The following is an 18,885-nucleotide window of genomic DNA, read 5'->3' on the forward strand; positions in this document are numbered from 1 at the left end:
TCGCTTCGCCTCGCCTCAATGCTTTAGCAACGGGAAACCAGTCTAACGGGCATGCATTTTATCCCAGTCGGGTTATCAAAACCATTTCTTGTAAGGATCCTCCAAGGATGTCGCAGTATTTTTTTTTTTCTCAGGTCAATTACTCTACAACTTTTCTCCACTCACCTGTTGCCTGACATTCTTGCATTACGTCATTCTCTCCACAGGATTTAGAAGAGCAAGAAGAAGAAGAGGAAGGTGAAGAGGACGAAGAGGACGAAGCAGTGACCTTGGAAGGCGATAATGATCGAGACCAGGAACATGACCAGGACCATGACCACGACCACGACCACGACCCTACCCAGGGCAATATAAACCAGGGCTATTACATGAGCCATGTCCATGCCCCATATAGTCCCACACAAGGTTCATACGACGGCCACGAAGAAGAGCTCGAAGAAGAGCTAGAGCAGAATGAAGGGTATGGACGTGATCTGGATGAAGACATCGAAGAGGCTACCAGCTATCACGGTAGCGACAACGACGACAGCCCTGCACTTTACAGTTCACCCATTCGCCGCTCGCCATGATAAATAAAGGGCAATTGCTCGTAATAGCTACATTTTTTTTTTTCTGTTGCGGATTTATTAGGGGTTCTTCTGCTCCTTCATTTCTTCTAGTGCAGATTCTTCGCCTTTCTCTTCAGAGGTAATGCGGCGCTCTATCCTCTGATGGTAATGGCCTTCTCTAGTCCCAAACGGTTGCTCCTTCCGCTCTTGTCGATATGATCTAAACCAATGGCATCTCCTGGTCCAAGTTCCGCGTCCGAAAGAATATCATCTGTTCATTGCAGAATCGAAAGGGATACAATGAGCACCAAAATGTATCACATAGAGAGATGAACGAGCAAATAAAGAGTCATAGAGCCATTCTTACCGTCATTCAAGGCACTAATTTTGTTGGTGGACTGGTACAAGATAAACTTGACTTTGCTAAAATCTTTCTCGTTCATACCGAGTCTTGCACGGATGCGTGCCTTCAGTTCGCTGAACGGTTCGCCCTGTGGATTTAAATATATTAATAAAAAAACATCTCAGCAAAGCAGGAAAGCCGATCATAATAAAGTGGAGACATCGTCAAAGCAGTAAATAAATAGATGTAAAAGATTGCATACCTCCTTGATGACCATCCGGAATGGGATGCTATGCGTACGAGACACATCGCCCTGGAAATGGAAGCATGGAATAATCTGCTCATCGTCCTTGCGATCAAGTTCATCCGTTGGGATCTGCTCAACATAAATTGGGAGCGAGTCGTGTATAGAACTGATAGGGTCCAAGGGTCCATACTCTTTGATCGGCTTTCCGTTAAACACACCGAACGTGCGTAACTTCTGGGTTCCGTTCGGATCCAGTTTCACCTTCTGAAGAAGAGCGTCCACTAGTGCGCTCAACGTGCTAGTCTTGAGCAACAGCAGCTCGTGCGTCGACTATTGGACCAGAAAAGGATAACGACATTAGTATGAGAAAGATACTCTCGAAGCCAAAGCCATCGAAAAGGCAACCTATTCTTAATGTGCATCCCACCTCATCCTTCATGGTGGGGCCGAGCCATGTCACCTTCACCAAACGTTTGCTCTCGAGCTCCACGATACTGATGTTCAGCTTCTCGTAATACAGAATGTTTTGAGAAACAGCCTGGTGGACATAGCTTGGTGAAAGCATCTCCTGTAAGTGCAAATTCGTCGCCCTCCTGATTGTGTTCTTTGGAAGGCCACTGGGCGAAGATGCAGACGTAAACTGGATATGCAGAGGATCCACTCCCAATTTCTCAGATAGCTTCTGTGCCACTTGGTCATAGGTGCTCTTCTTGCTCAGTTCGATCGAGTAAGTCTGAAGAGTTCCGTCCTCGTCATTCTTTGGCTTAAAGTCTACTACAACCCTGTTGTAAATGTAGTCAAAGTATTGAGGAATCGAAGCCTTTGCATTCTGCTCTCGAAGATCGTTGGCTCTATTAACAATATAATATAGGTTTGTCAGTTGAAAGAATAAGGGGTTTGGCCATTTGCATCACAGCCTTGATACATACTCTTTCGGTGTCAACTCTTTCTGGAACACAATGATATCGCCTCCTTGGATTTCACTCTGATGGAAAGTCAGCTTCATCTTCATGGGTTCGATCATCGTAGGTTTGATTTCCTGTGCGAATAATTAAAAAAAGAAAAAAGAAAATGCAAGTAAGCAAAGAAACTCAACAAGCACCGTATTTCATAATGTATTTTGGTTCCAAAATACGGCTTGCGTGGGTGTCTGCTATACCTCAAAAAGCTTCAAAGGCGTGTTGGCAGGGAAGCCCTTCCTTTCGTTCAAAATGGGCACAATATCGCCGACCTTTGCTGTCTTTTGGACATAAAGCTTTCCAACGCCCCTATAGACCCAGGAATGAGCAGAGAACGGTACATAAGTATCTGGGACTGCCACCGCATTTAATTCATAGTCATCAAATATTTAGTTGATGATACGTACTCCAGTTTGGCTGAGAATGGATCGTAGTACTTGGTGAAGATCATAATGGAACCATTCTGAACCTCGTTTGAGAATGGCGCGGGCTTGCTGTTGGGTGATCCTGAGGGCTGGTCAATGAATTCCACATAGCACTTCAGATCAGGTTGGGCACGGGTGCCGTACTTTTCTTTGATAAATTCCATTGCTAAAGTGCCAGACGAAATAAGAGCGAGGATGAAGTGAGCAACAGCACACAGGAGACACTACGATGACCGTGAATCATCAATACAGGGTCACTTACTGGCATTCAAATCCGAATCTGGGATAGAGAGATCGGTACGAACAGTGTCATTCTGTCGCTTCACCAAGGTCCAGATTCGGATCTGCTCTTCAGTACGTCCATAGCTCTTTGCTACCACCTCTCTGAAGGTGGCAAACGTATCCAGCTTCCTCACTTTCAGGGTCTTTCCAGCATTCGGCAAAAGTGGGCTGAACAGATCAAATCCGCTGTGAGCTGCAAAATCGACATCCGAAATAACGCGTGCGCTGAAGTAAAGCAGTGACTCATCCCGTTCCTTCCGCTTGTTCTCCAGGACAATACGCTCATCTTCCAAACGACGCTGCAGATGTTCCGGTGTATCGGCGGGAGTAAGAGGCTTGAGAACCTCGTCCATGGCGTTGTCGCGAATGTAAACCAACATGTAGGCGTTTGTGAAGCGCTTGTGGCGGTTCATTTGACGCATAGCGACGGTCATTCCTGTAAGATTCTCCAATGGCTCTCCGCCACCATAGTTCTCATCTAGGACTTCCTTCATCGTCGCTATTGTGACACGGTCGTCGTCGAATTTGTACCACTTGCCATCGCGTTCAGGCTTGAGCAATGCAAAGTAGTGGCCGCCGTGCAAGTCCCCAGAGTGCACCAATACACTATAATGGTCAAGAAAATAGCAATCAGTATGGTAGTCGCCATTTCAGCAAGGCCATGCCCGCGATGATGGAAGACCGAAAAGAGGAAATACAAAGGGGATAAAAAAGACTTACCCGTGCAATGTATACTTGAATCCGTCCGGGCCAGCCTTTTGCTTCTCCTCTCCCTCCGCAACAAAATCAGCCAAGTCCACGTTCAGAGGAAATTCGTGTCGGTCGTTGATCTTCACCATAGCATCTCTCTCAATATCGTACTCGAAACGCTTCAGCTGAAGATGCAAAACCGGTGGAAGCGTCTCGAATATGACTCCTTTCCTTGCGTCCTAAAATAAATGCACATGGTCATATATCAGTAACCCAGTGTACGGCAGCTGCTTGCATCAAGGACTCGAACACGCCACACAACGTACTTGCAGTCCATGACCTTCCGCCTGGTATTTGTTCTCGCCGTCCAGAGTTTCGACATCAATGTAATTCGCGAATGAGTCGCGCAGCGTCTTGCAGCCCTTGACATTCAGCTGAATATCTAGTAGATAGATCGAAAACAACAATCCCATGTCAATCCTGTTGTCGACAAACAGACCGCATCCTTTAGCTGACACGCCCCATGCATGCAAATGAGCATTACCATAAAAGTTTTCCACTCTGGATGATTCATAGTCAACATTGATGCATTTGATATAGCTCTTCATCTTGCCGACAAAGAGCTTTTGGATGGCGCCCTCAGCAGCCGTGCCCTGTCATACCATAGCCAAACCAGACATTAGTCATCTTGAGCTGTACGTATAAAAAGTCTTTTCGAGAAGAGAGCACAGATGAAACGCACCTTCATTTTTCCCTCCAAATTGTCCTGAAGAACGCGATTAAATTCCTGGACGTCGTGCTGCATAAAGCTCTCCAATGAATTCCATCCAAACGATCGAGTCAACTCGGTGGTTCCGACAGAGTTGTTACTGGTGGCGAGCTGGTAGAAGACCCGTTGGAGGGCGAGGGAAACAGACTTGGAGGGCTCATCGTCTGCTGTTGGGATGTCGTATACAGCCTTGCGGAAGTAATTGGTGAAGAAAAGTGATTGTAGCAGCGAGTTCATATAGCAAGTTGCGCCCTGGTTCTTCAGGCCAACATATCCTGTCATCGCCTTGGAATCATAGTTAATGAAGTTGTGCCAGAGTACGCCTGTTGGATCATTGTAAACCCTGACGCATGCAGTGATGACGGTGTGGCCTTTGTCAACCAGCGGCAATCCGCGATGGTCCAATGGAATCTCCAGCTTTTTAATATCGGTGAATCGGGTGAATCCCCAGTCGGCCTCCTCGACAGTGAATCGGTGATGGGCAACTATTATCACATCGAGTCATTGAACAATGCAAGTCAGTCTTAATAGTACTGTCGGCAATGGAGAAGCGAATGCTAGTAAAAAACAGAAGCGTGCTATTCTTACAGTGTGAGACGTAAACAGTTGGATCATTCGGGTTGGACATGAGCAGTGCAAACTGAGCGCAAATGTGCCAGTTGGCGTCCTGTTGCTCCCGTGGTTCAGCAGATTCCAGATAGACGGCCACTTGTTCAGGAACATTGTTACCCTGAGGAAAGAGAAGAATACGCCTAGAGGTGTCATTGTTATCATAACAATGGTCAGTTTCCATTTCATGCGTCATCGATACCATGGAGTGCGCACTGCTCGCACTTGCCATTTGTAACCGCCGATCTCGAACTCGGGTCCAGTCATGCGCTTGTCCAATGCTTTCCAATCCTTAATATCCCACTGGAAGATCTCGCAGGCGCGCTCCTCCTGGTCCGGCAAAATTGGGATCAACTTCCTTGTGATCCACTCCACTGTTAGCAGCAAGACATTGGAACCTTTGTTAGTAATCCATGGCGCCTTCGATAATCCATTTTTCTAGTGAATGCATTTTTTTTTTCGCACGCGACATAGCAGTATGTCTCACTCCACTGGGATAAAACTGCCAAAACAAAATAAGGGCGTCCTCGACGACTGCGCTTAGAAAAAGGTGTGCGTATGCGTCTACGTACCATCGTTAACAGAGTGGAGCTCTTCAGCAGGGACGGGTGGTTTTTCTTCTACCGGAGAAGTACGCTCGAGTTTAACGTCTATTTGATCTTCCTATTGATTGTGAACAATGATTGACAGTTTGCATCAGTTCCTGAACACCATTCGATTCTTGTACCTCTTGGCACATGGCACGTAGTTTGTGTCGAGAGGGGCAGTTTTAAGCACAGTGATCCTTGGACTTTGCCCATTCGACAAGCTGAAGCTCAATGGCAGACTTGTCATTGTGCTGGTATCATCCATTGGGGGCGGCAGGTTTGGCATAACGAGTAAGTATAGGCCTGCACAACTCCCAACTTACCATTTTGGCGTAAAGATATTCGAAGGCGAGAAAGAGCGCGCAGAGGATGAGGAGAGTCTGAGAGTTGAGGGATTTTGCAAGGTGCTGTAGGAGGTCAATGGCGGATAGCTCGTGGTCTGTACAGCAAGCGGTGCGTCGTCTTGCCGAATAGGTGGATTTGGTGGCAGCAAGGTAGGAGAAAAGGAGCAAAACGAGAGCCGAGGTCTTCTTTCGTAAACCACGCAACTTTCTTTGGCGGGGCGAATGACGTACAATTTTGTGCTACTGTACATGATTCTGTGCACTTGAAAAAAAAAAAAAAAAAAAAAAAACGAGCATACCAGACCGCCTCCTTGCTTCGACAAAAAAAAAAGAAAAAAAAAGAGAGAGAGTGACAATCCTACAGAAGAAGATGCAGTATTCTATGGCATTTTGTATTTACCATATCCATGAAATCTGCGGATGAATACAATCAAGCATTCTTGACTTTTGAAAGATTTCACAGGGGAACACCAGGAACATAAGTTGGTTGGCTCGCTCCTGTTCAATAGCTTGGCATTTGGAGCGCCATCTTACAAACTCTCAAGAAACAGTGAATAGGACAGACACGTAATCACATGACATCAACTTCTCGCACTCGCCCACAGTGTGCTTTTCGGGAATAGTGAGCGCCGACGACTCTTTGGCATCACCAACACCCTCGAGTCCGCACGACAATGTCGTCTTCCAATGTCGCAGGTCATCAGTCATCGTCCCAACAAGTCGACCCTGCGGTCGAAAAACTCGTGCGTGAGACAAAGTCACTCAAGGCAAAGATCGACCTTCTCGAGGCAGAGAACAAGGCCCTCAAGAAGAGTCTTTACGAGCTGTCTTACATATACTCTGCATATATCGGAAAAGCCCAGCACAATGGACAACAGAATCGGTCGTCAAACAGCAACAACAACAGTAATAGCGCCGCCACCGACGACGATACGGACAACATAGTAGGAACATCCTCCTATCGACATGACGACGACGCTCACAGCGACATGGCCTTGGCAGTGGGTCAGCTCTTGTCTAGCATGTCGGTAACCCAGCAGAAACAGGGAGCCGAGGCAGGAACACCCAATACAGCCAGTGGCTCAGATCCCAGCTCACGAGACCTGGATGCGAAACTCAAAAGCGCCGCCGATCTAATCAAAGTCGAGGAAGAAGGCGTGCGACGGTTGAACATGGGAAGCATTGGTGAGTTTGGATACTCGGATGTTTCGAGCAATTGATAGCAGCTTTTGCTGCTAGGCACATTAATCCCTCTTATCGTGAGGTGAGCAAAAAAAAGACTCATAGTTGCTTTATTTCCTGAATTGTAGTCTCGAGACAGGATGGGGCATCAAAATCTGACGGCAGACAATTCTTCCTAAAGAACGATCTCAAAGGACACCAAGGAGCGGTCTATGCAGTCCAATACTCGCCCAATGGAAAGTTCCTCGCAACCGGCTCGTTCGACAAGACCGTAAGGATCTGGGATGGCACCACAAACCAGAATGAGGTACACGCAATCGGCAGCAGTGAAATTAGTGGCACAGAACGCAGACAAAAAAAATTGGGCAGAAAGGTACTAAACGATCTTTTTTTCCTCGATCAACTAGCTATATGTGCTCAAAGGTCATGGACTCAATATCTCAGATCTCGCATGGGGCCATGATTCGTCCCTCTTGCTGTCGGCTGCCTACGACAAGACCTGCAAACTGTGGGATGTTGAGTCAGGAAATCTACTGGATAGCTTTGAGGGCGAAGGTTTTGTCCAATGCGTGCGGTTCCATCCCCATGGTAAGTACACCAACTTATTAATGCCTCTGCGCTGAACAGTATTAAAGACAATTCAAAGGACTCTCAACTGACATATTGGCTTCCACTTGACATCAAAGACAATAGTATATTTTTCAATGGAACGACGCGCAACATGCTGAGCATGATCGACACCAGAAAAGACAGCAGCGCTCCGTCAGGACCACCAATTACCATCAAAAATGACGCCATGGTCAATTCAATGTAAGGGCCGCTTTGATTTTTTTTTCTTTTTGTTGATCCTGGGTTTCTAAGGATGCTCACATAATATCACTTCCTCTGTATGCTGACTATGTTTATTGTGCGATACAGCTATGTATACCACGACGGGTTGACGGTTATTTCGGGTGACTCTTCAGGATATCTCAAGACATGGGACATGAGAATGGGCAGGGTATTGCAGTCGATCTTAAACGAGCCGACAAAGAGCCCTATTTCGCATATTGCAGTTTCTAAACAGCGTGGATCGATAGAAGAGACAAATATTGCGGACACGGAAGAACAGGAGTCTCGCTGGCTCGCTGTCAATAGTTATGATAATGGTATGGGTAGTTGTTCGCCTGCAACATTTGCCGGACAAAATTATATACCCATGGAGTTATAGCTATTAACTCATTTGCCACTCGCTGTATCCATTGTAGTAATTCGGGTATATGACAGAGGGTTTGAGCCCCCAACGACTGTTCCTCGCCTTATCCACTCCTTGAAGGGCTACAGGAACAAGCATTGGCCCATCAAGAGCGCGTTCTTTCACGGAAAAGAATGTAAGTACCCTCGTTTTGATCTCGCCTCCTGAGAGACAGATGTCGCCAGTGCAGCCATTAACGCCTCGATCTCTTCATGTTACACATTTAGATATTGCAGGGGCTGCTACCAGACGGTCCGGCAAGGTTCGGGGCGCAGATGGAGATGAACCACAGTCAATTCTGTCTGATAAAGACATCCCTCTAGAATCTAGTCTTATTCTTGCGTCGGGCAGTATGGACCCATACGTGTACTTGTTTGATGTTGGCGCAGGCGATGGTCAATACGACCTGCTTCAGAAGCTGTCTGGTCATACAGATCGTGTATACGACGTAGACTTCCATCCGATCGACCATGTCTTGGCCTCAGGATCTGCAGACTTTAGCGTTAAAGTGTGGGGTCGTGCCTCAAAGAGGAAGAAATAAAGCAAAAGCAATGCTATCGCAATTTAAAAGTTTTACTGGGTGACGTTCTGTGGTTTCTTTACTCTTTACAGACCGGGGTGATTGACGGGGCTGCTCTTACAGCTTTCCGAGACGGACAGCACCATCGATACGAATAATTTCGCCGTTCATCATTGGGTTTTCGATAATGGCGCAGGCGAGATGAGCAAATTCGCTTGGCTTACCCATACGGTAGGGATGAACCATGTGCTTTTCAAGATTCGAGTCTTTGACAGCATTACCCATAGGAGTGCCTAGCAGAGTCGAACAGGAGAGCATTAGCAAAACGATATGATTATTGGGTACAGGATGCAATGTTGGTCTAGAAAGCCAAAAATTTACCGAAAAATCCCGGAGCGATGGTGCAGACACGGACCTGGCCAGCCAAGTCGCGGGCCATTGGCAAAGTCATACCCGCGACACCTCCTAATTAAGAAAATGAAGAGTGAGGAGCAGTGAGGGTCAGCCAGTGAGCGAAAAAGGGAGGGCTAGGCAAGGCGGATACGGGCGAAGAGGGATCTTACCTTTCGAAGCAGAGTACGCGGTTTGGCCAGCCTGTCTATGTTGCATGAGGAACAACACAGGGTTCGATAAACATATTGAGCAGAGTATGAAGAGTAGATAATAACCGAGTCCCCAGATACATACCCCTCTGTGTACGCGATCGAAGCGACGTTGATGATAACCCCGGGATCCTCTACTCAAGCAATACGGCATATGTAAGAGATCAATCGGACAGGTCCATAACCTGACGCGTAGATCGAATGTCGCCTTGTCATTTACCTTCTTTTTCGGACGACGCCTTGATATTAGCAATGATATGGGCAGCAACCAGTCGGCAAACATTGAAGGTTCCAACCAAATTGATCCTCACAACCTCCTGAAAGATGTCCAGAGGCTGGGGCTCGCCATTCCTGAACACGATCTACGCTCGTCCATTAAATCAAAATGTCAGTTTAAAGAGACGTTTCGCAAAAACAATGCATACCATTGATCACGACAAATTTCTGTCGTTTCTATACATACCTTTTGAGCCATGCCAATGCCTCCACAGTTGATGACTCCCGAGATCTTTCCAAACTTCTCCACGCCCTTCTCCATCGAAGCAATGACAGAGTCCTCGCCTGCGATATCCGTTGCGCCAGGCCAGAGGACTGAGCTGCCCAACTCGGCCGCAATGGCTTCGCCGCGCTCCTCGTTGATGTCGAAAATGATTACTTTGCCGCCCTTCTCTACGATAGCCCGGGTAGTCGCTTCGCCTTGAGTAATTAAAACGGTACGGTAGACGACGATCCGCATTAGAATGTCACCTTTTTATGAGCCGAGCATCGGATGTAATCATTGGTGAATGAGAACGGAAAACAGGTACATACCAAGACCCGAGCTTCCTCCAGTGACGATGAAGTTCTTTCCTTGAATGTGCCTAGATTATCGATCAATTGGTGAACAAGCTGCTATTGAACAGTTCCCTTGATAAATCCTGTTACCCCTCGTGCTTACATTATGTAAGATATCGAGTTTTGTCGAATAAAATTTGCTTGGAATGGTGCTGTAGGACCGTTGAGATTCACGCGCAGCAAACAGTAGGGGGTGTGAGGTGTGCAAGCTAAACGAGCGAAGGAGAGTCTTGGTAAAGGGATTCCAGCGATGGAAAGAAGGTCGAATGAAAAATGTGTGTCGGGCGTTGTGGGTTGAGTGCTTGTTCTTTAAAAAGAAGGGGAAGCGGCCAGTCATGTTACGGATCGCGCTGCCCGCAAACATTTTAAAGTTTTGGGCTCGGTCCGTGTGGGGAGAGGAGAGGGAGCGAATGGCATGCGCCCAAGGTGCCCCTAGCCTACAGTAGTCCGGCATGTTGTTCATCCGCTGCTGTTCTCCCCGTAAAGCACAGAAGCACAGCCTCGGTCTACTGGTAAGAAGTTCAGGTTGAAGCACAGTTTTTTTTTTTTTTTTTTCCTTCAATACAGTACATTTTCAAGACTCGTAATTAACGATTGCTTTGCAGATATATTTATGCTTTATGGGAATAATGAGGTGATCTAGACAAGTTTGTCGAAGTATTTAGGAACGGCCTATGGTCGACGCGTAAAGAATGCAAAAAGAGAGATATGTTAGTTCTACGTTCTAAGCAATTGACGTCTTTCAATACGCGATCAAGAAGTGAACCGTCCTTACGCATTCGTTAACACAGTGCAAGAAGTGGTACAACTCCTCAATGCAGTCCTCGTGCGCGCCCTCTCCCTGAACACGGCGTGTGCACTCGTCCAGGTGGTGTTTCAGTGGCGCACACGCAGAGGTCTCGCCGCAGGCTATCCACAACATCAAATAAACGAGCATAGAAGGCAGAAGAATGCGTCAACTGATGATGCTCTTGTCGAGACAGGCTACCGGTCAAATCCATCGATGTTGTCAATCCCAGTTGGTTGACAAAGTCTCGATCGTCACGCTGGCGTGTTCATGAGCGCAACCCATATCCTGCTTCGCATTGTAAAGTGCTGAATCCTGCTGCGACATTGCTCCTTGCTTCCCTCCTGAAACTTAATGCACGCGAATAGTCGAGCCATTGAATGCTGCGCGCTGAGTGAATTCAAATACAAAAGCTGAACGATGTCGCCATGGCACATACGAATACGTTCCTCCATATCATAGGGCCCAGTGTGAGTCGCTCAGGATCTACAATGACTTCGAATGAAAAACATACCCTCCTCGATAGTGGGTTTGATATCCTCTGGCTCCTCCTCTTCCTCCTCAGCTGCGGGAACCTCAGCCGCCTCCTCCTGCTCCTCGGCGGCAGCAGAAGCGGTATCCTCCCGCTTTTCTTCAGCGTAAACGGCAGGGAACAGATCTGCGATAAAGCTCAACATAGTGATAAACTAGGTAAAGATGTTGTACAAAAGGCGGCGAGGAGAGAGAGAGGGGGAGGTATACCGGCGATGAACAGACAGGTGGAGAGGGATGACAATGAACTCGGCCATTGGATGTGTTTGCTGATCCGGAGGCCCTGGTCCGAGAAAAAAGACGTCATGTCACAGCATTTGCGATTGTTGCCACCAATAACTGATTTTTGAAGCAGAGGACTCCAGGCACCGAATATCAACCGGTTGACACGTTGCATAGAGAGTGGGGGAGAATGTCGTATGTATAAGAGTATTATTTACTGAATGATGTTTCCACTATATTTTTAACTTCTTCGTGGGCATTGTCGTGCATCAAAAGTGGACCTCGCAAGCCGTTTCTAGAGTGCCTCCCGAAAAGACAAACAGACGACACGATCCACTCCATTGTACACTTTGGTTCCTGACGAAGAATCCTGCCACTTAAAAGATCAAGCACTTTGATTTCTTTCGCACGACCTGGGGCTCGAGCGCAGCGACAATCGCCTCATCAAATACGTTCTTCAATCCCTTCTGAGTCAGGGCCGAACACTCGACGTACTTGACAGCATTCTGTTCACGGCACAACCGCTCGCCGTTCTCAGCCGAAATAGGTCTCTGCTTCTGACGCGCCAGCTTTTCCACAACAGCTGGGTCATCGCGCAAATCCACCTGTGTACCGACAATCAAGCAAGGGACTCCAGGACAGTGATGGTGGACCTCTGGTAGCCACTTTTCTCTCACGTTCTCGAACGACGCTGGTGAAGTGACGGAGAAGCAGACAAGGAACACATCCGTTTGGGGGTACGAGAGCGGGCGCAGACGATCATAATCCTCCTGACCTGTATACAACATGTCATCATTCATTCATATAAATAAAAAAGGAGCGGGTCAGTCGAAATGTTAAAAAATAAAAACAAGGGGCAATATTGTATATCCCCAGGTGCATGACATGACATGACACGGGATGCGCGAACAAAGCAGCCCAGGCAGCAGCGCCTCCAACTTACCGGCAGTATCGAACAGTCCAAGGGTGTAGGGCTCATCCCCGATCATGACAGTGACAGCATAGTTGTCAAACACCTAGAGTACATAGTGGTTACAAGCAAAGCGTGCCTGGTCAACAATGCGATCCGGAGGAGTGCATTCATGCGATAAAAGCTGTCTGGTAAAGACTTGAGGATAGAGGAAACAAGCACATGCGTCCCCGAGGATCATAAAAGCAGAGCAGATTCCAGGACATAGTCTCTCATCCTGTGCACAATAGAATCCGTAACCATAGAAAACTGGACCCCCGCCAAAGTGTCGAAGGTGGACAAAAAGGGGGCAGGATTAAGGACGCGCGAGTGAGATGACATGCGTATGTTGCTTCGTCCCTGGGACCCGAACATGAAGGAGAAAGAAGGAACTGGAGAGAAGAGACTCCTGAACCAGAAAAGCATGGCCCACCAAACAACGTGCGGCGGACAACCCACAGCCGAAAGATATAGAGGCAAAGTAGAGCCGAGAAAGGCGGAATAATAGGCTCAGGACTTACTGTGGGGACGTATTCAGAAGGGAACTTGTTGGTGGTGTACGAGATAAGGAGACATGTCTAACGTGAAGACAACAGAAAGATGGTGGTAAGCAAATTTTCTTGAGAACCGACCAAGTAGGCCAATAAATCCGGTCCCTCTAAAAGCTGTTCCGTAACGAGCGTCAGAGCGTCTGGGCGAGGCAACTGTCCATTGTCAACGTTCTTTTGCGGTAGTTGGCGCCCTTGTTCTAGTCCTGTGCAGTGCTCAGCTCGTTGTCGCTCTAGAAACATCTGCTCGTTTACTTGGTTGCCGAATGAGCCGCCTCCTGTGCTGCAGTCCGCGTTATCGCCGTTGCCTTTTTTTTTTTTTTTTTTCTTTTTTTTTTGGCTGTTGGCACTGCTGAACTCCGTTTTGTTCGATAACGGCCTGTCTGGTGTCCTCTGAGAAAGATAAAACGGCTCAGTTACCTTGCCAACGGCACCATCTGTAGAAGAGAGAAGTCGAATGCAATTGCATGCAATAAAAGACGCACAGAGAGGAGATTGTTAGTAGAACTATTTGGCATAGAAATATGAGAGGGAACTAACAGAAAACACACACACAAAAAAAGTAGCTCGTTGTAGCGAGTAGAGGGTGTTTGTGTGTAATGTAGGTGTAGTGCAGTGCAGTGCCTTGGAGCGAATAAAGCGGCGGTGATGGTCAGGGTGACGAGGGGTTACAAGGGAAAGGAAGGGCGAGAAGAGTATGTAACTTGCCTCCGACAACGACGCACTTTATGGTCTGCATGGTGTATGTGAGTGAGTGAGGGTGTGGGGGTGTGGGGGTGTGGGGGTGTGGGGGTGTATGGGTGTTAGAGTGATTGCGAGTGTGAATGGGAGCTGTGGGATGGGAGAGAGTGAGATGAGGTTTTTTTTGTGCGGGTGGTGTCTTGGGTCGTTGTGGGAGAAGAGATGGGGGATATGAATGAAGAGAGTGTAAGGGAGAGAGAGAGAGAGAGAAGAAAGAGTGAAGGTGTAAACCACAAAAAAATGGAGGGAAAACGCACAGTCTACTGCTGCCTACTTTGTACGTGAGGACCGCTGTACTGCCTGCCTGACAGCCATACTGTCCACTCACCATCGACCTCGTCTTCCCCCTTCCCTCCTTTAGAAAGACACATGGCGTGGATGTGTGGATTTTGAAGGCATCCATCACTATGACCGACCGTCACCACACAGCGAAGGTTTGAGTGTGTGTATACAAACAAGACTCGTGCGTGGCAATAAGGATGTACTGTAGAACCATAAGACGCCACCAAAAAAAAAACTACATGCATTTTGTGCACAATGTTGCCTCTCTGGTATGCACTCATTCGGACATAGACTATCTCCCTTAATGCTCTATATCCTCGCATTCTCAACTCAATACTGGCTTTTCAAGTCGCTCATGCTGTACTCTAACTAGATTCAGGTGCCACTCCTGTATATGTTATTAAACAATAGTGGTGCATCGTTTGCCAGCCAGGACTTGTTGCTGGAATGGGCCGGAATATTAATGACGAGCCGTACTGGGGCATGTGCGGTTGATCTACCTTTGGGAAGCTGAGGAGGCTAACGAAGCCATATTAACAGAAGCAGTGCTGGTAGTTTACTTTGAGCCGTTTTATGTCGAGTTCTTGCTGCCATGTCGTCGGAAAGGAGAGAAGAGCGTAACGAGGAAGTGACGATTGTTGTCCAAGGCTTGAACATCCTCGCTGGGATGGTCTTTAAGGGGAGGTAAGCGGCTAGGCGCAGGAACAGCCGGCAGAAACGCGTCGGATACCTACGCGGGCAAACCAGGAAGAGCAAACAGTTGTAGCAGTTGCAGATGCCTGTAAACCCACGAGAGCATCCGAGGGACAGCAACCTAAAGTTTGGATGTACTACACACTCCACGCGAAAAGTTCCCTTGATTGCACATATTTGGCCCTTCTTTCGGATTGAGAAGGATGCCCGCGTTTTTATTCTTATTTCAAGTTCACCGGTCGGGCACTTGAACAACGACTTTTATAAAAAAAGAGAGTCGCAGGTCGTTCTGACATGGGTGTATTGCTGCCTCCATAGGCTGGCCCGCTGTCAACAGCCATCGTGCCCCTCTGTGCGCTGGATGCCTGTCTTTATGTCTTTATCCATCAGAGGGAAGGGAACCAGCAACCTTATCGCCCAGCCCATCGCAATCAGTGTGGACGAATAGTCCCATCGAAACTCAGCCTGCGCGAGGAGAGGGTAGAGGATGGGTCGGCGAACGTAAATAAAAAAAAAACAATCTATTGAACCATAATCTGCTCTGCGGGTAGTCGACACTGCTCTTGGAAAAGAATGCCCGCGAGGGAGAGGGGTTCATCAGAGGGGAGTCGTGCGTGTGCTCAAATATGATTTCGCCTTCCTCCACACGACGCATCTTATCTCTGCCAGTATCTGTGTCCATTTATTTATTTTTTGGGCGGTCGTGGAAAAAAAAAAAGACCCGCTCACCCAACCACGACAACCCCACCCAACTCTACCCGCATATCTCTTCCTCCCTCTCTTCCCCCTCCTCTCTCTTTCTTTCTCTCTCTCTCTCTCTTTCATTCATCCTCTCCATCCTCTCTCCATCGCTCGCTCGCTCTCTTCTTCACATACACACCACACCATGTTTTCCGCCCCAAAGATGAGCCTCGCCAAGGTCGCCGCCAGGGCCTTCGTCACTCCATTGGTAATACACCCGTCTGACCGCCCCAATATTACTGCACTCTCGACGGTGCAGGAGCCACCCTGGACAGATCTACCCAAAAAAAACAAAAAAAAAAAAAAAACAGTGGCGTCCAGCAGAAATCAGGCGCTTTGTTCCCCCAACCAAAAAAAACCAGCACCTTTGGATACTAGGGCTCACGCGTCGTGGAGCTACCTGTAAACCATGGAGACACCACTCGAGTGCGATTTTTCACACGGGGATCACCAGCAGTCGGCATTTTTCACTTGCACTTATCATGTCACTAGTATTAGCGGCATTGACCAATTGACACTCGGCTTCGTCTTATTGCTGCTAGACCGTTCGCACCTTTGCCTCGTCCGCCGTTGCCCGCAACGTCAGCATCAACCTCCACGAGGGGTCCTTCGAGGCTTACAACTGCGATGTTCCTTCGCTTGACGTCAAAATCTCCAAAGAGGAGCTTATCAGGATGTACAAGAGCATGGTCACCATGAGACGTATGGAAATGGCCTCCGACGGTCTCTACAAGGCTAAGCTTATCCGTGGTTTCTGCCACTTGTGCACTGGTCAGGTAACAAAGACAATGCGTATATTTCATGCGGATGGAAGCCTTGGCTGGGACCAATAGCCGCGCTTTCCTTATATCTCTTATTTTGGTAAAGTACAGTGAACTCACCCCTCATCTCCATTCTGTTTTCTGTTTTGCAATCGGACTTGAACGATAACAGGAAGCCGTTGCCGTCGGCATGGAGACTGCCCTGACTGAGGAGGACAAGATCATTACCGCTTACCGCTGCCACGGCTTCACTTACATGCGTGGCGGTTCCATCACCTCCATCTTGGCTGAGCTTCTTGGGCGCAAGGCTGGTATCTCTGGCGGAAAGGGTGGCTCCATGCACATGTTTACACCCAACTTCTTTGGAGGCAACGGTATTGTCGGTGCCCAGGTTCCTTTGGGTGCTGGTATTGCCTTTGCTCAAAAGTACCTCGGTCACAAGGCTGCCACCTTTGCCCTCTATGGTGACGGTGCCTCCAACCAGGGACAGGTCTTTGAAGCCTACAACATGGCCAAGCTGTGGGATCTCCCCGCTGTCTTTGTCTGCGAGAACAACCGCTACGGAATGGGAACTGCTGCCAACCGCTCCTCTGCCAACACCCAGTACTTCAAGCGCGGTGATTACATCCCTGGTTTGAAGGTGCGCTAAACGGCGGTTTGTCCTGCTGCTTTCATTTTCGTTCCTTCATCTTGTCCCCGACACCATATTAATCTTTATTCTTGTATTATCATTTCTGTTTCCTATCGCAGGTCAATGGTATGGATGTCTTGGCTGTTCACCAGGCCTGCGCCTACGCCAAGGAATGGACTTCTTCTGGAAAGGGTCCTCTTCTGCTCGAGATGGAGACCTACCGCTATGGTGGCCACTCCATGTCCGATCCCGGTACCACCTACCGTACCCGTGAGGAGATTCAGCACATGCGTTCTAACAACGACCCCATCACCGGGCTGAAGCAGCGTCTTTTGGAGTTCAATGTGGTCACTGAGGATGAGCTGAAGGCCATCGATAAAGCTGCCCGCGCCGAGGTCGATCAGGCTGTCGAGGAGTCCAAGGCCTCGCCTGAGCCCGATTTGGATAGTTTCTGGACCCATGTCTACCAGAAGGAGGCCGGTATTCCCTTCTTGCGTGGACGTGAGCCCGAGGAGTCCCACCGTTATTAAATTGTGGGGGAAACAGGACAGAGGAGGATCAATGAAGCGCGACGTCAGTGTCAACAATTATAGCTAGAACAATCCGGGTGCTTATTAGCATGCACACATAGTACATATCAAACATTTTTTTTTCATGAACCATTCATCAACGCCATTCCTCGGAGAACGAATTGATTTTATTGTTGTTATGCCTGGACAGCTTCACGCGATGTCTGGTTGACGTGTGAGAGATATGTGTTCCATCCTGGTGCGTTAAAGATAGAGAGAGGTAGAGAGGTTGGATATGATTAGACGACTGGGTTTGATAAGAGGGAATGACAGATAAGCGCAGGAAAGCTTACCCAGAGCAAACGTGTTTACTACCATCAGACGATGCTGTAAAGGCACCAGCCAAAAGTTGAAACATTGGACGGCAGGCCAAACGATGTAGTTGCTCTTTAGCGCTCCAGGATATCCCTATGATCAGTTGCCCATATTGCTTCGTTGGTTCCCTTACTCTTCTAGTAACCATGCGACAACATTGAATATAATCTTCCTGCATAGATAATGAATATAAACGCGTCATACCTTTTGCAGCCGCTCACGAATGACCTGTGGACTCGCCCCAGCCAACAGACCCTGGCCGATAAAGAACGAGGCAATGAAGCAAGGCGCGAAAAACAGTTGATCGACCGCCACCCTGCCAAGCAAAGACCGGACGGGTGTCGAGAGGCGAATGGTCCTGTCTAGGAATCTGTACCAATGATGGAGCACGGGTCCAGCAAAGGCGGCTCCAAATAACGCCATTCTTGCGGTCCTTGTCTTATCCCAGCTTGACAACGAAGAATCCAAAAACGGTGACAGTCTCATGGATGGCTTTTGTTCGATAAAAAAATGTGCTATCAGGTCCCCGGTGCCGAACAGCATTCCTGGGGGTGGACGATAGAGGGGGCAGAAAAAAAGCAATTGGACAGGTACCATTCACTTACTGTTAGGTTTTTTTTTTTTTTTTTTTTTTTTTTCGACCACCTCGACCTGCACACAACACAGCATCGAGACAAAATGCAGCGTCGCCTCCTTGTTCTACTCAACTCACATAGCTGACTCCCTCTTAACTTCCTTAAAAACTACCTGTTGTCACGGCCTGTGTGGGCAAGGGATAGTTGGCCAAGGCACGAGTGTAAAATCCAAACATTGCCGGATATTCCTGACTTGTATTGTTCCGTTGCTCTTTTAGGACGTTCGTATCGACACAACTTGAAAACAGATTGAGTCAGAGAAAAGAAAGAGGGATGAAAAATAGAAAAAAAAAGGGAAAAGGAAA

At 48.0% G+C, this 18,885-nt stretch overlaps 8 protein-coding genes across 8 annotated transcripts; 3 read left to right on the plus strand and 5 right to left on the minus strand.

Moving 5' to 3' along the window:
• Positions 1-51: 51 nt before the first annotated feature.
• Positions 52-569, plus strand: BC939DRAFT_508835 (uncharacterized protein; the record flags this gene model as incomplete). Its single annotated transcript, XM_051561050.1, has 2 exons — positions 52-90; positions 207-569. 2 exons carry the CDS (start codon positions 52-54, stop codon positions 567-569), a joined length of 402 nt encoding a protein of 133 aa, XP_051405960.1.
• Positions 570-612: 43 nt separating this feature from the next.
• On the minus strand, positions 613-5,958 carry BC939DRAFT_471094 (ubiquitin carboxyl-terminal hydrolase 5). The gene is made up of 16 exons (XM_051558189.1): positions 5,783-5,958; positions 5,445-5,535; positions 5,102-5,246; positions 4,852-5,015; positions 4,237-4,748; positions 4,039-4,147; positions 3,821-3,936; positions 3,525-3,733; positions 2,785-3,410; positions 2,505-2,688; positions 2,298-2,406; positions 2,068-2,177; positions 1,566-1,989; positions 1,154-1,468; positions 916-1,039; positions 613-819 (listed from the first exon to the last, which is right to left on the minus strand). Exons 1-16 carry the CDS (start codon positions 5,783-5,785, stop codon positions 701-703), a joined length of 3,360 nt encoding a protein of 1,119 aa, XP_051405961.1. The 5' UTR covers positions 5,786-5,958; the 3' UTR covers positions 613-700.
• Positions 5,959-6,477: 519 nt separating this feature from the next.
• On the plus strand, positions 6,478-8,760 carry BC939DRAFT_508837 (WD40-repeat-containing domain protein; the record flags this gene model as incomplete). The annotated part of the gene is made up of 7 exons (XM_051561051.1): positions 6,478-6,988; positions 7,114-7,292; positions 7,393-7,573; positions 7,672-7,795; positions 7,904-8,133; positions 8,233-8,355; positions 8,447-8,760. The coding sequence occupies 7 exons, from the start codon at positions 6,478-6,480 to the stop codon at positions 8,758-8,760; spliced, it is 1,662 nt and encodes a 553-aa protein (XP_051405962.1).
• A 22-nt stretch (positions 8,761-8,782) lies between these two features.
• On the minus strand, positions 8,783-10,495 carry BC939DRAFT_430446 (uncharacterized protein). The gene is made up of 8 exons (XM_051553236.1): positions 10,279-10,495; positions 10,152-10,201; positions 9,805-10,037; positions 9,562-9,703; positions 9,427-9,475; positions 9,303-9,337; positions 9,121-9,204; positions 8,783-9,032 (listed from the first exon to the last, which is right to left on the minus strand). Coding segments are annotated over exons 1-8 (771 nt in total). The 5' UTR covers positions 10,281-10,495; the 3' UTR covers positions 8,783-8,856.
• Positions 10,496-10,766: 271 nt separating this feature from the next.
• Positions 10,767-11,837, minus strand: BC939DRAFT_471099 (ubiquinol-cytochrome C reductase hinge domain-containing protein). The gene is made up of 3 exons (XM_051558190.1): positions 11,477-11,837; positions 10,951-11,084; positions 10,767-10,847 (listed from the first exon to the last, which is right to left on the minus strand). The coding sequence occupies exons 1-3, from the start codon at positions 11,637-11,639 to the stop codon at positions 10,815-10,817; spliced, it is 330 nt and encodes a 109-aa protein (XP_051405964.1). The 5' UTR covers positions 11,640-11,837; the 3' UTR covers positions 10,767-10,814.
• On the minus strand, positions 11,838-14,008 carry BC939DRAFT_471101 (cell division control protein 42). Its single transcript, XM_051558191.1, has 5 exons — positions 13,921-14,008; positions 13,633-13,649; positions 13,186-13,242; positions 12,659-12,731; positions 11,838-12,490 (listed from the first exon to the last, which is right to left on the minus strand). Exons 1-5 carry the CDS (start codon positions 13,949-13,951, stop codon positions 12,093-12,095), a joined length of 576 nt encoding a protein of 191 aa, XP_051405965.1. The 5' UTR covers positions 13,952-14,008; the 3' UTR covers positions 11,838-12,092.
• A 1,643-nt stretch (positions 14,009-15,651) lies between these two features.
• BC939DRAFT_471106 (dehydrogenase E1 component-domain-containing protein) lies at positions 15,652-17,744 on the plus strand. Its single transcript, XM_051558192.1, has 4 exons — positions 15,652-15,877; positions 16,212-16,445; positions 16,603-17,070; positions 17,181-17,744. The coding sequence occupies exons 1-4, from the start codon at positions 15,815-15,817 to the stop codon at positions 17,589-17,591; spliced, it is 1,176 nt and encodes a 391-aa protein (XP_051405966.1). The 5' UTR covers positions 15,652-15,814; the 3' UTR covers positions 17,592-17,744.
• On the minus strand, positions 17,739-18,862 carry BC939DRAFT_471109 (integral membrane protein mpv17 pmp22 family). Its single transcript, XM_051558193.1, has 4 exons — positions 18,693-18,862; positions 18,150-18,490; positions 17,924-18,038; positions 17,739-17,826 (listed from the first exon to the last, which is right to left on the minus strand). The coding sequence occupies exons 1-4, from the start codon at positions 18,754-18,756 to the stop codon at positions 17,768-17,770; spliced, it is 579 nt and encodes a 192-aa protein (XP_051405967.1). The 5' UTR covers positions 18,757-18,862; the 3' UTR covers positions 17,739-17,767.
• Between the last annotated feature and the right edge of the window lie 23 nt (positions 18,863-18,885).

This window comes from Gamsiella multidivaricata, assembly GCF_025024155.1.
Source record: "Gamsiella multidivaricata strain RSA 2152 chromosome Unknown BC939scaffold_159, whole genome shotgun sequence".
Taxonomy (NCBI): domain Eukaryota; kingdom Fungi; phylum Mortierellomycota; class Mortierellomycetes; order Mortierellales; family Mortierellaceae; genus Gamsiella; species Gamsiella multidivaricata.

What these genes read in the sequence shown, in the direction of transcription:
- BC939DRAFT_471109 (XM_051558193.1), bottom strand. Translation starts at nt 18,756, where the DNA reads ATGTTTGGATTTTACACTCGTGCCTTGGCCAACTATCCCTTGCCCACA. An exon ending in CACACAGGCCGTGACAACAG is followed by an intron (nt 18,491 to 18,692) that starts GTAGTTTTTAAG and finishes GTCCACCCCCAG; the next exon opens with GAATGCTGTTCGGCACCGGG. An exon ending in AGTAAACACGTTTGCTCTGG is followed by an intron (nt 17,827 to 17,923) that starts GTAAGCTTTCCT and finishes TTAACGCACCAG; the next exon opens with GATGGAACACATATCTCTCA.
- BC939DRAFT_471094 (XM_051558189.1), bottom strand. An exon ending in AACTGTTTACGTCTCACACT is followed by an intron (nt 4,749 to 4,851) that starts GTAAGAATAGCA and finishes ATGTGATAATAG; the next exon opens with TTGCCCATCACCGATTCACT. An exon ending in AGATTCGGATTTGAATGCCA is followed by an intron (nt 2,689 to 2,784) that starts GTAAGTGACCCT and finishes CTGGCACTTTAG; the next exon opens with CAATGGAATTTATCAAAGAA.
- BC939DRAFT_471099 (XM_051558190.1), bottom strand. Translation starts at nt 11,639, where the DNA reads ATGTTGAGCTTTATCGCAGATCTGTTCCCTGCCGTTTACGCTGAAGAA. An exon ending in CAAACCCACTATCGAGGAGG is followed by an intron (nt 11,085 to 11,476) that starts GTATGTTTTTCA and finishes TGTTGTGGATAG; the next exon opens with CCTGCGGCGAGACCTCTGCG. An exon ending in TGCACTGTGTTAACGAATGC is followed by an intron (nt 10,848 to 10,950) that starts GTAAGGACGGTT and finishes CGTCGACCATAG; the next exon opens with GCCGTTCCTAAATACTTCGA.
- BC939DRAFT_471101 (XM_051558191.1), bottom strand. Translation starts at nt 13,951, where the DNA reads ATGCAGACCATAAAGTGCGTCGTTGTCGGAG. An exon ending in CTTCTGAATACGTCCCCACA is followed by an intron (nt 12,732 to 13,185) that starts GTAAGTCCTGAG and finishes TATGTACTCTAG; the next exon opens with GTGTTTGACAACTATGCTGT. An exon ending in TGGACTGTTCGATACTGCCG is followed by an intron (nt 12,491 to 12,658) that starts GTAAGTTGGAGG and finishes TGTTGTATACAG; the next exon opens with GTCAGGAGGATTATGATCGT.
- BC939DRAFT_430446 (XM_051553236.1), bottom strand. An exon ending in GCATTGGCATGGCTCAAAAG is followed by an intron (nt 9,704 to 9,804) that starts GTATGTATAGAA and finishes GGACGAGCGTAG; the next exon opens with ATCGTGTTCAGGAATGGCGA. An exon ending in TCGATCGCGTACACAGAGGG is followed by an intron (nt 9,338 to 9,426) that starts GTATGTATCTGG and finishes CATGCAACATAG; the next exon opens with ACAGGCTGGCCAAACCGCGT.
- BC939DRAFT_471106 (XM_051558192.1), top strand. Translation starts at nt 15,815, where the DNA reads ATGTTTTCCGCCCCAAAGATGAGCCTCGCCAAGGTCGCCGCCAGGGCC. An exon ending in GCCACTTGTGCACTGGTCAG is followed by an intron (nt 16,446 to 16,602) that starts GTAACAAAGACA and finishes GAACGATAACAG; the next exon opens with GAAGCCGTTGCCGTCGGCAT. An exon ending in ATTACATCCCTGGTTTGAAG is followed by an intron (nt 17,071 to 17,180) that starts GTGCGCTAAACG and finishes TTCCTATCGCAG; the next exon opens with GTCAATGGTATGGATGTCTT.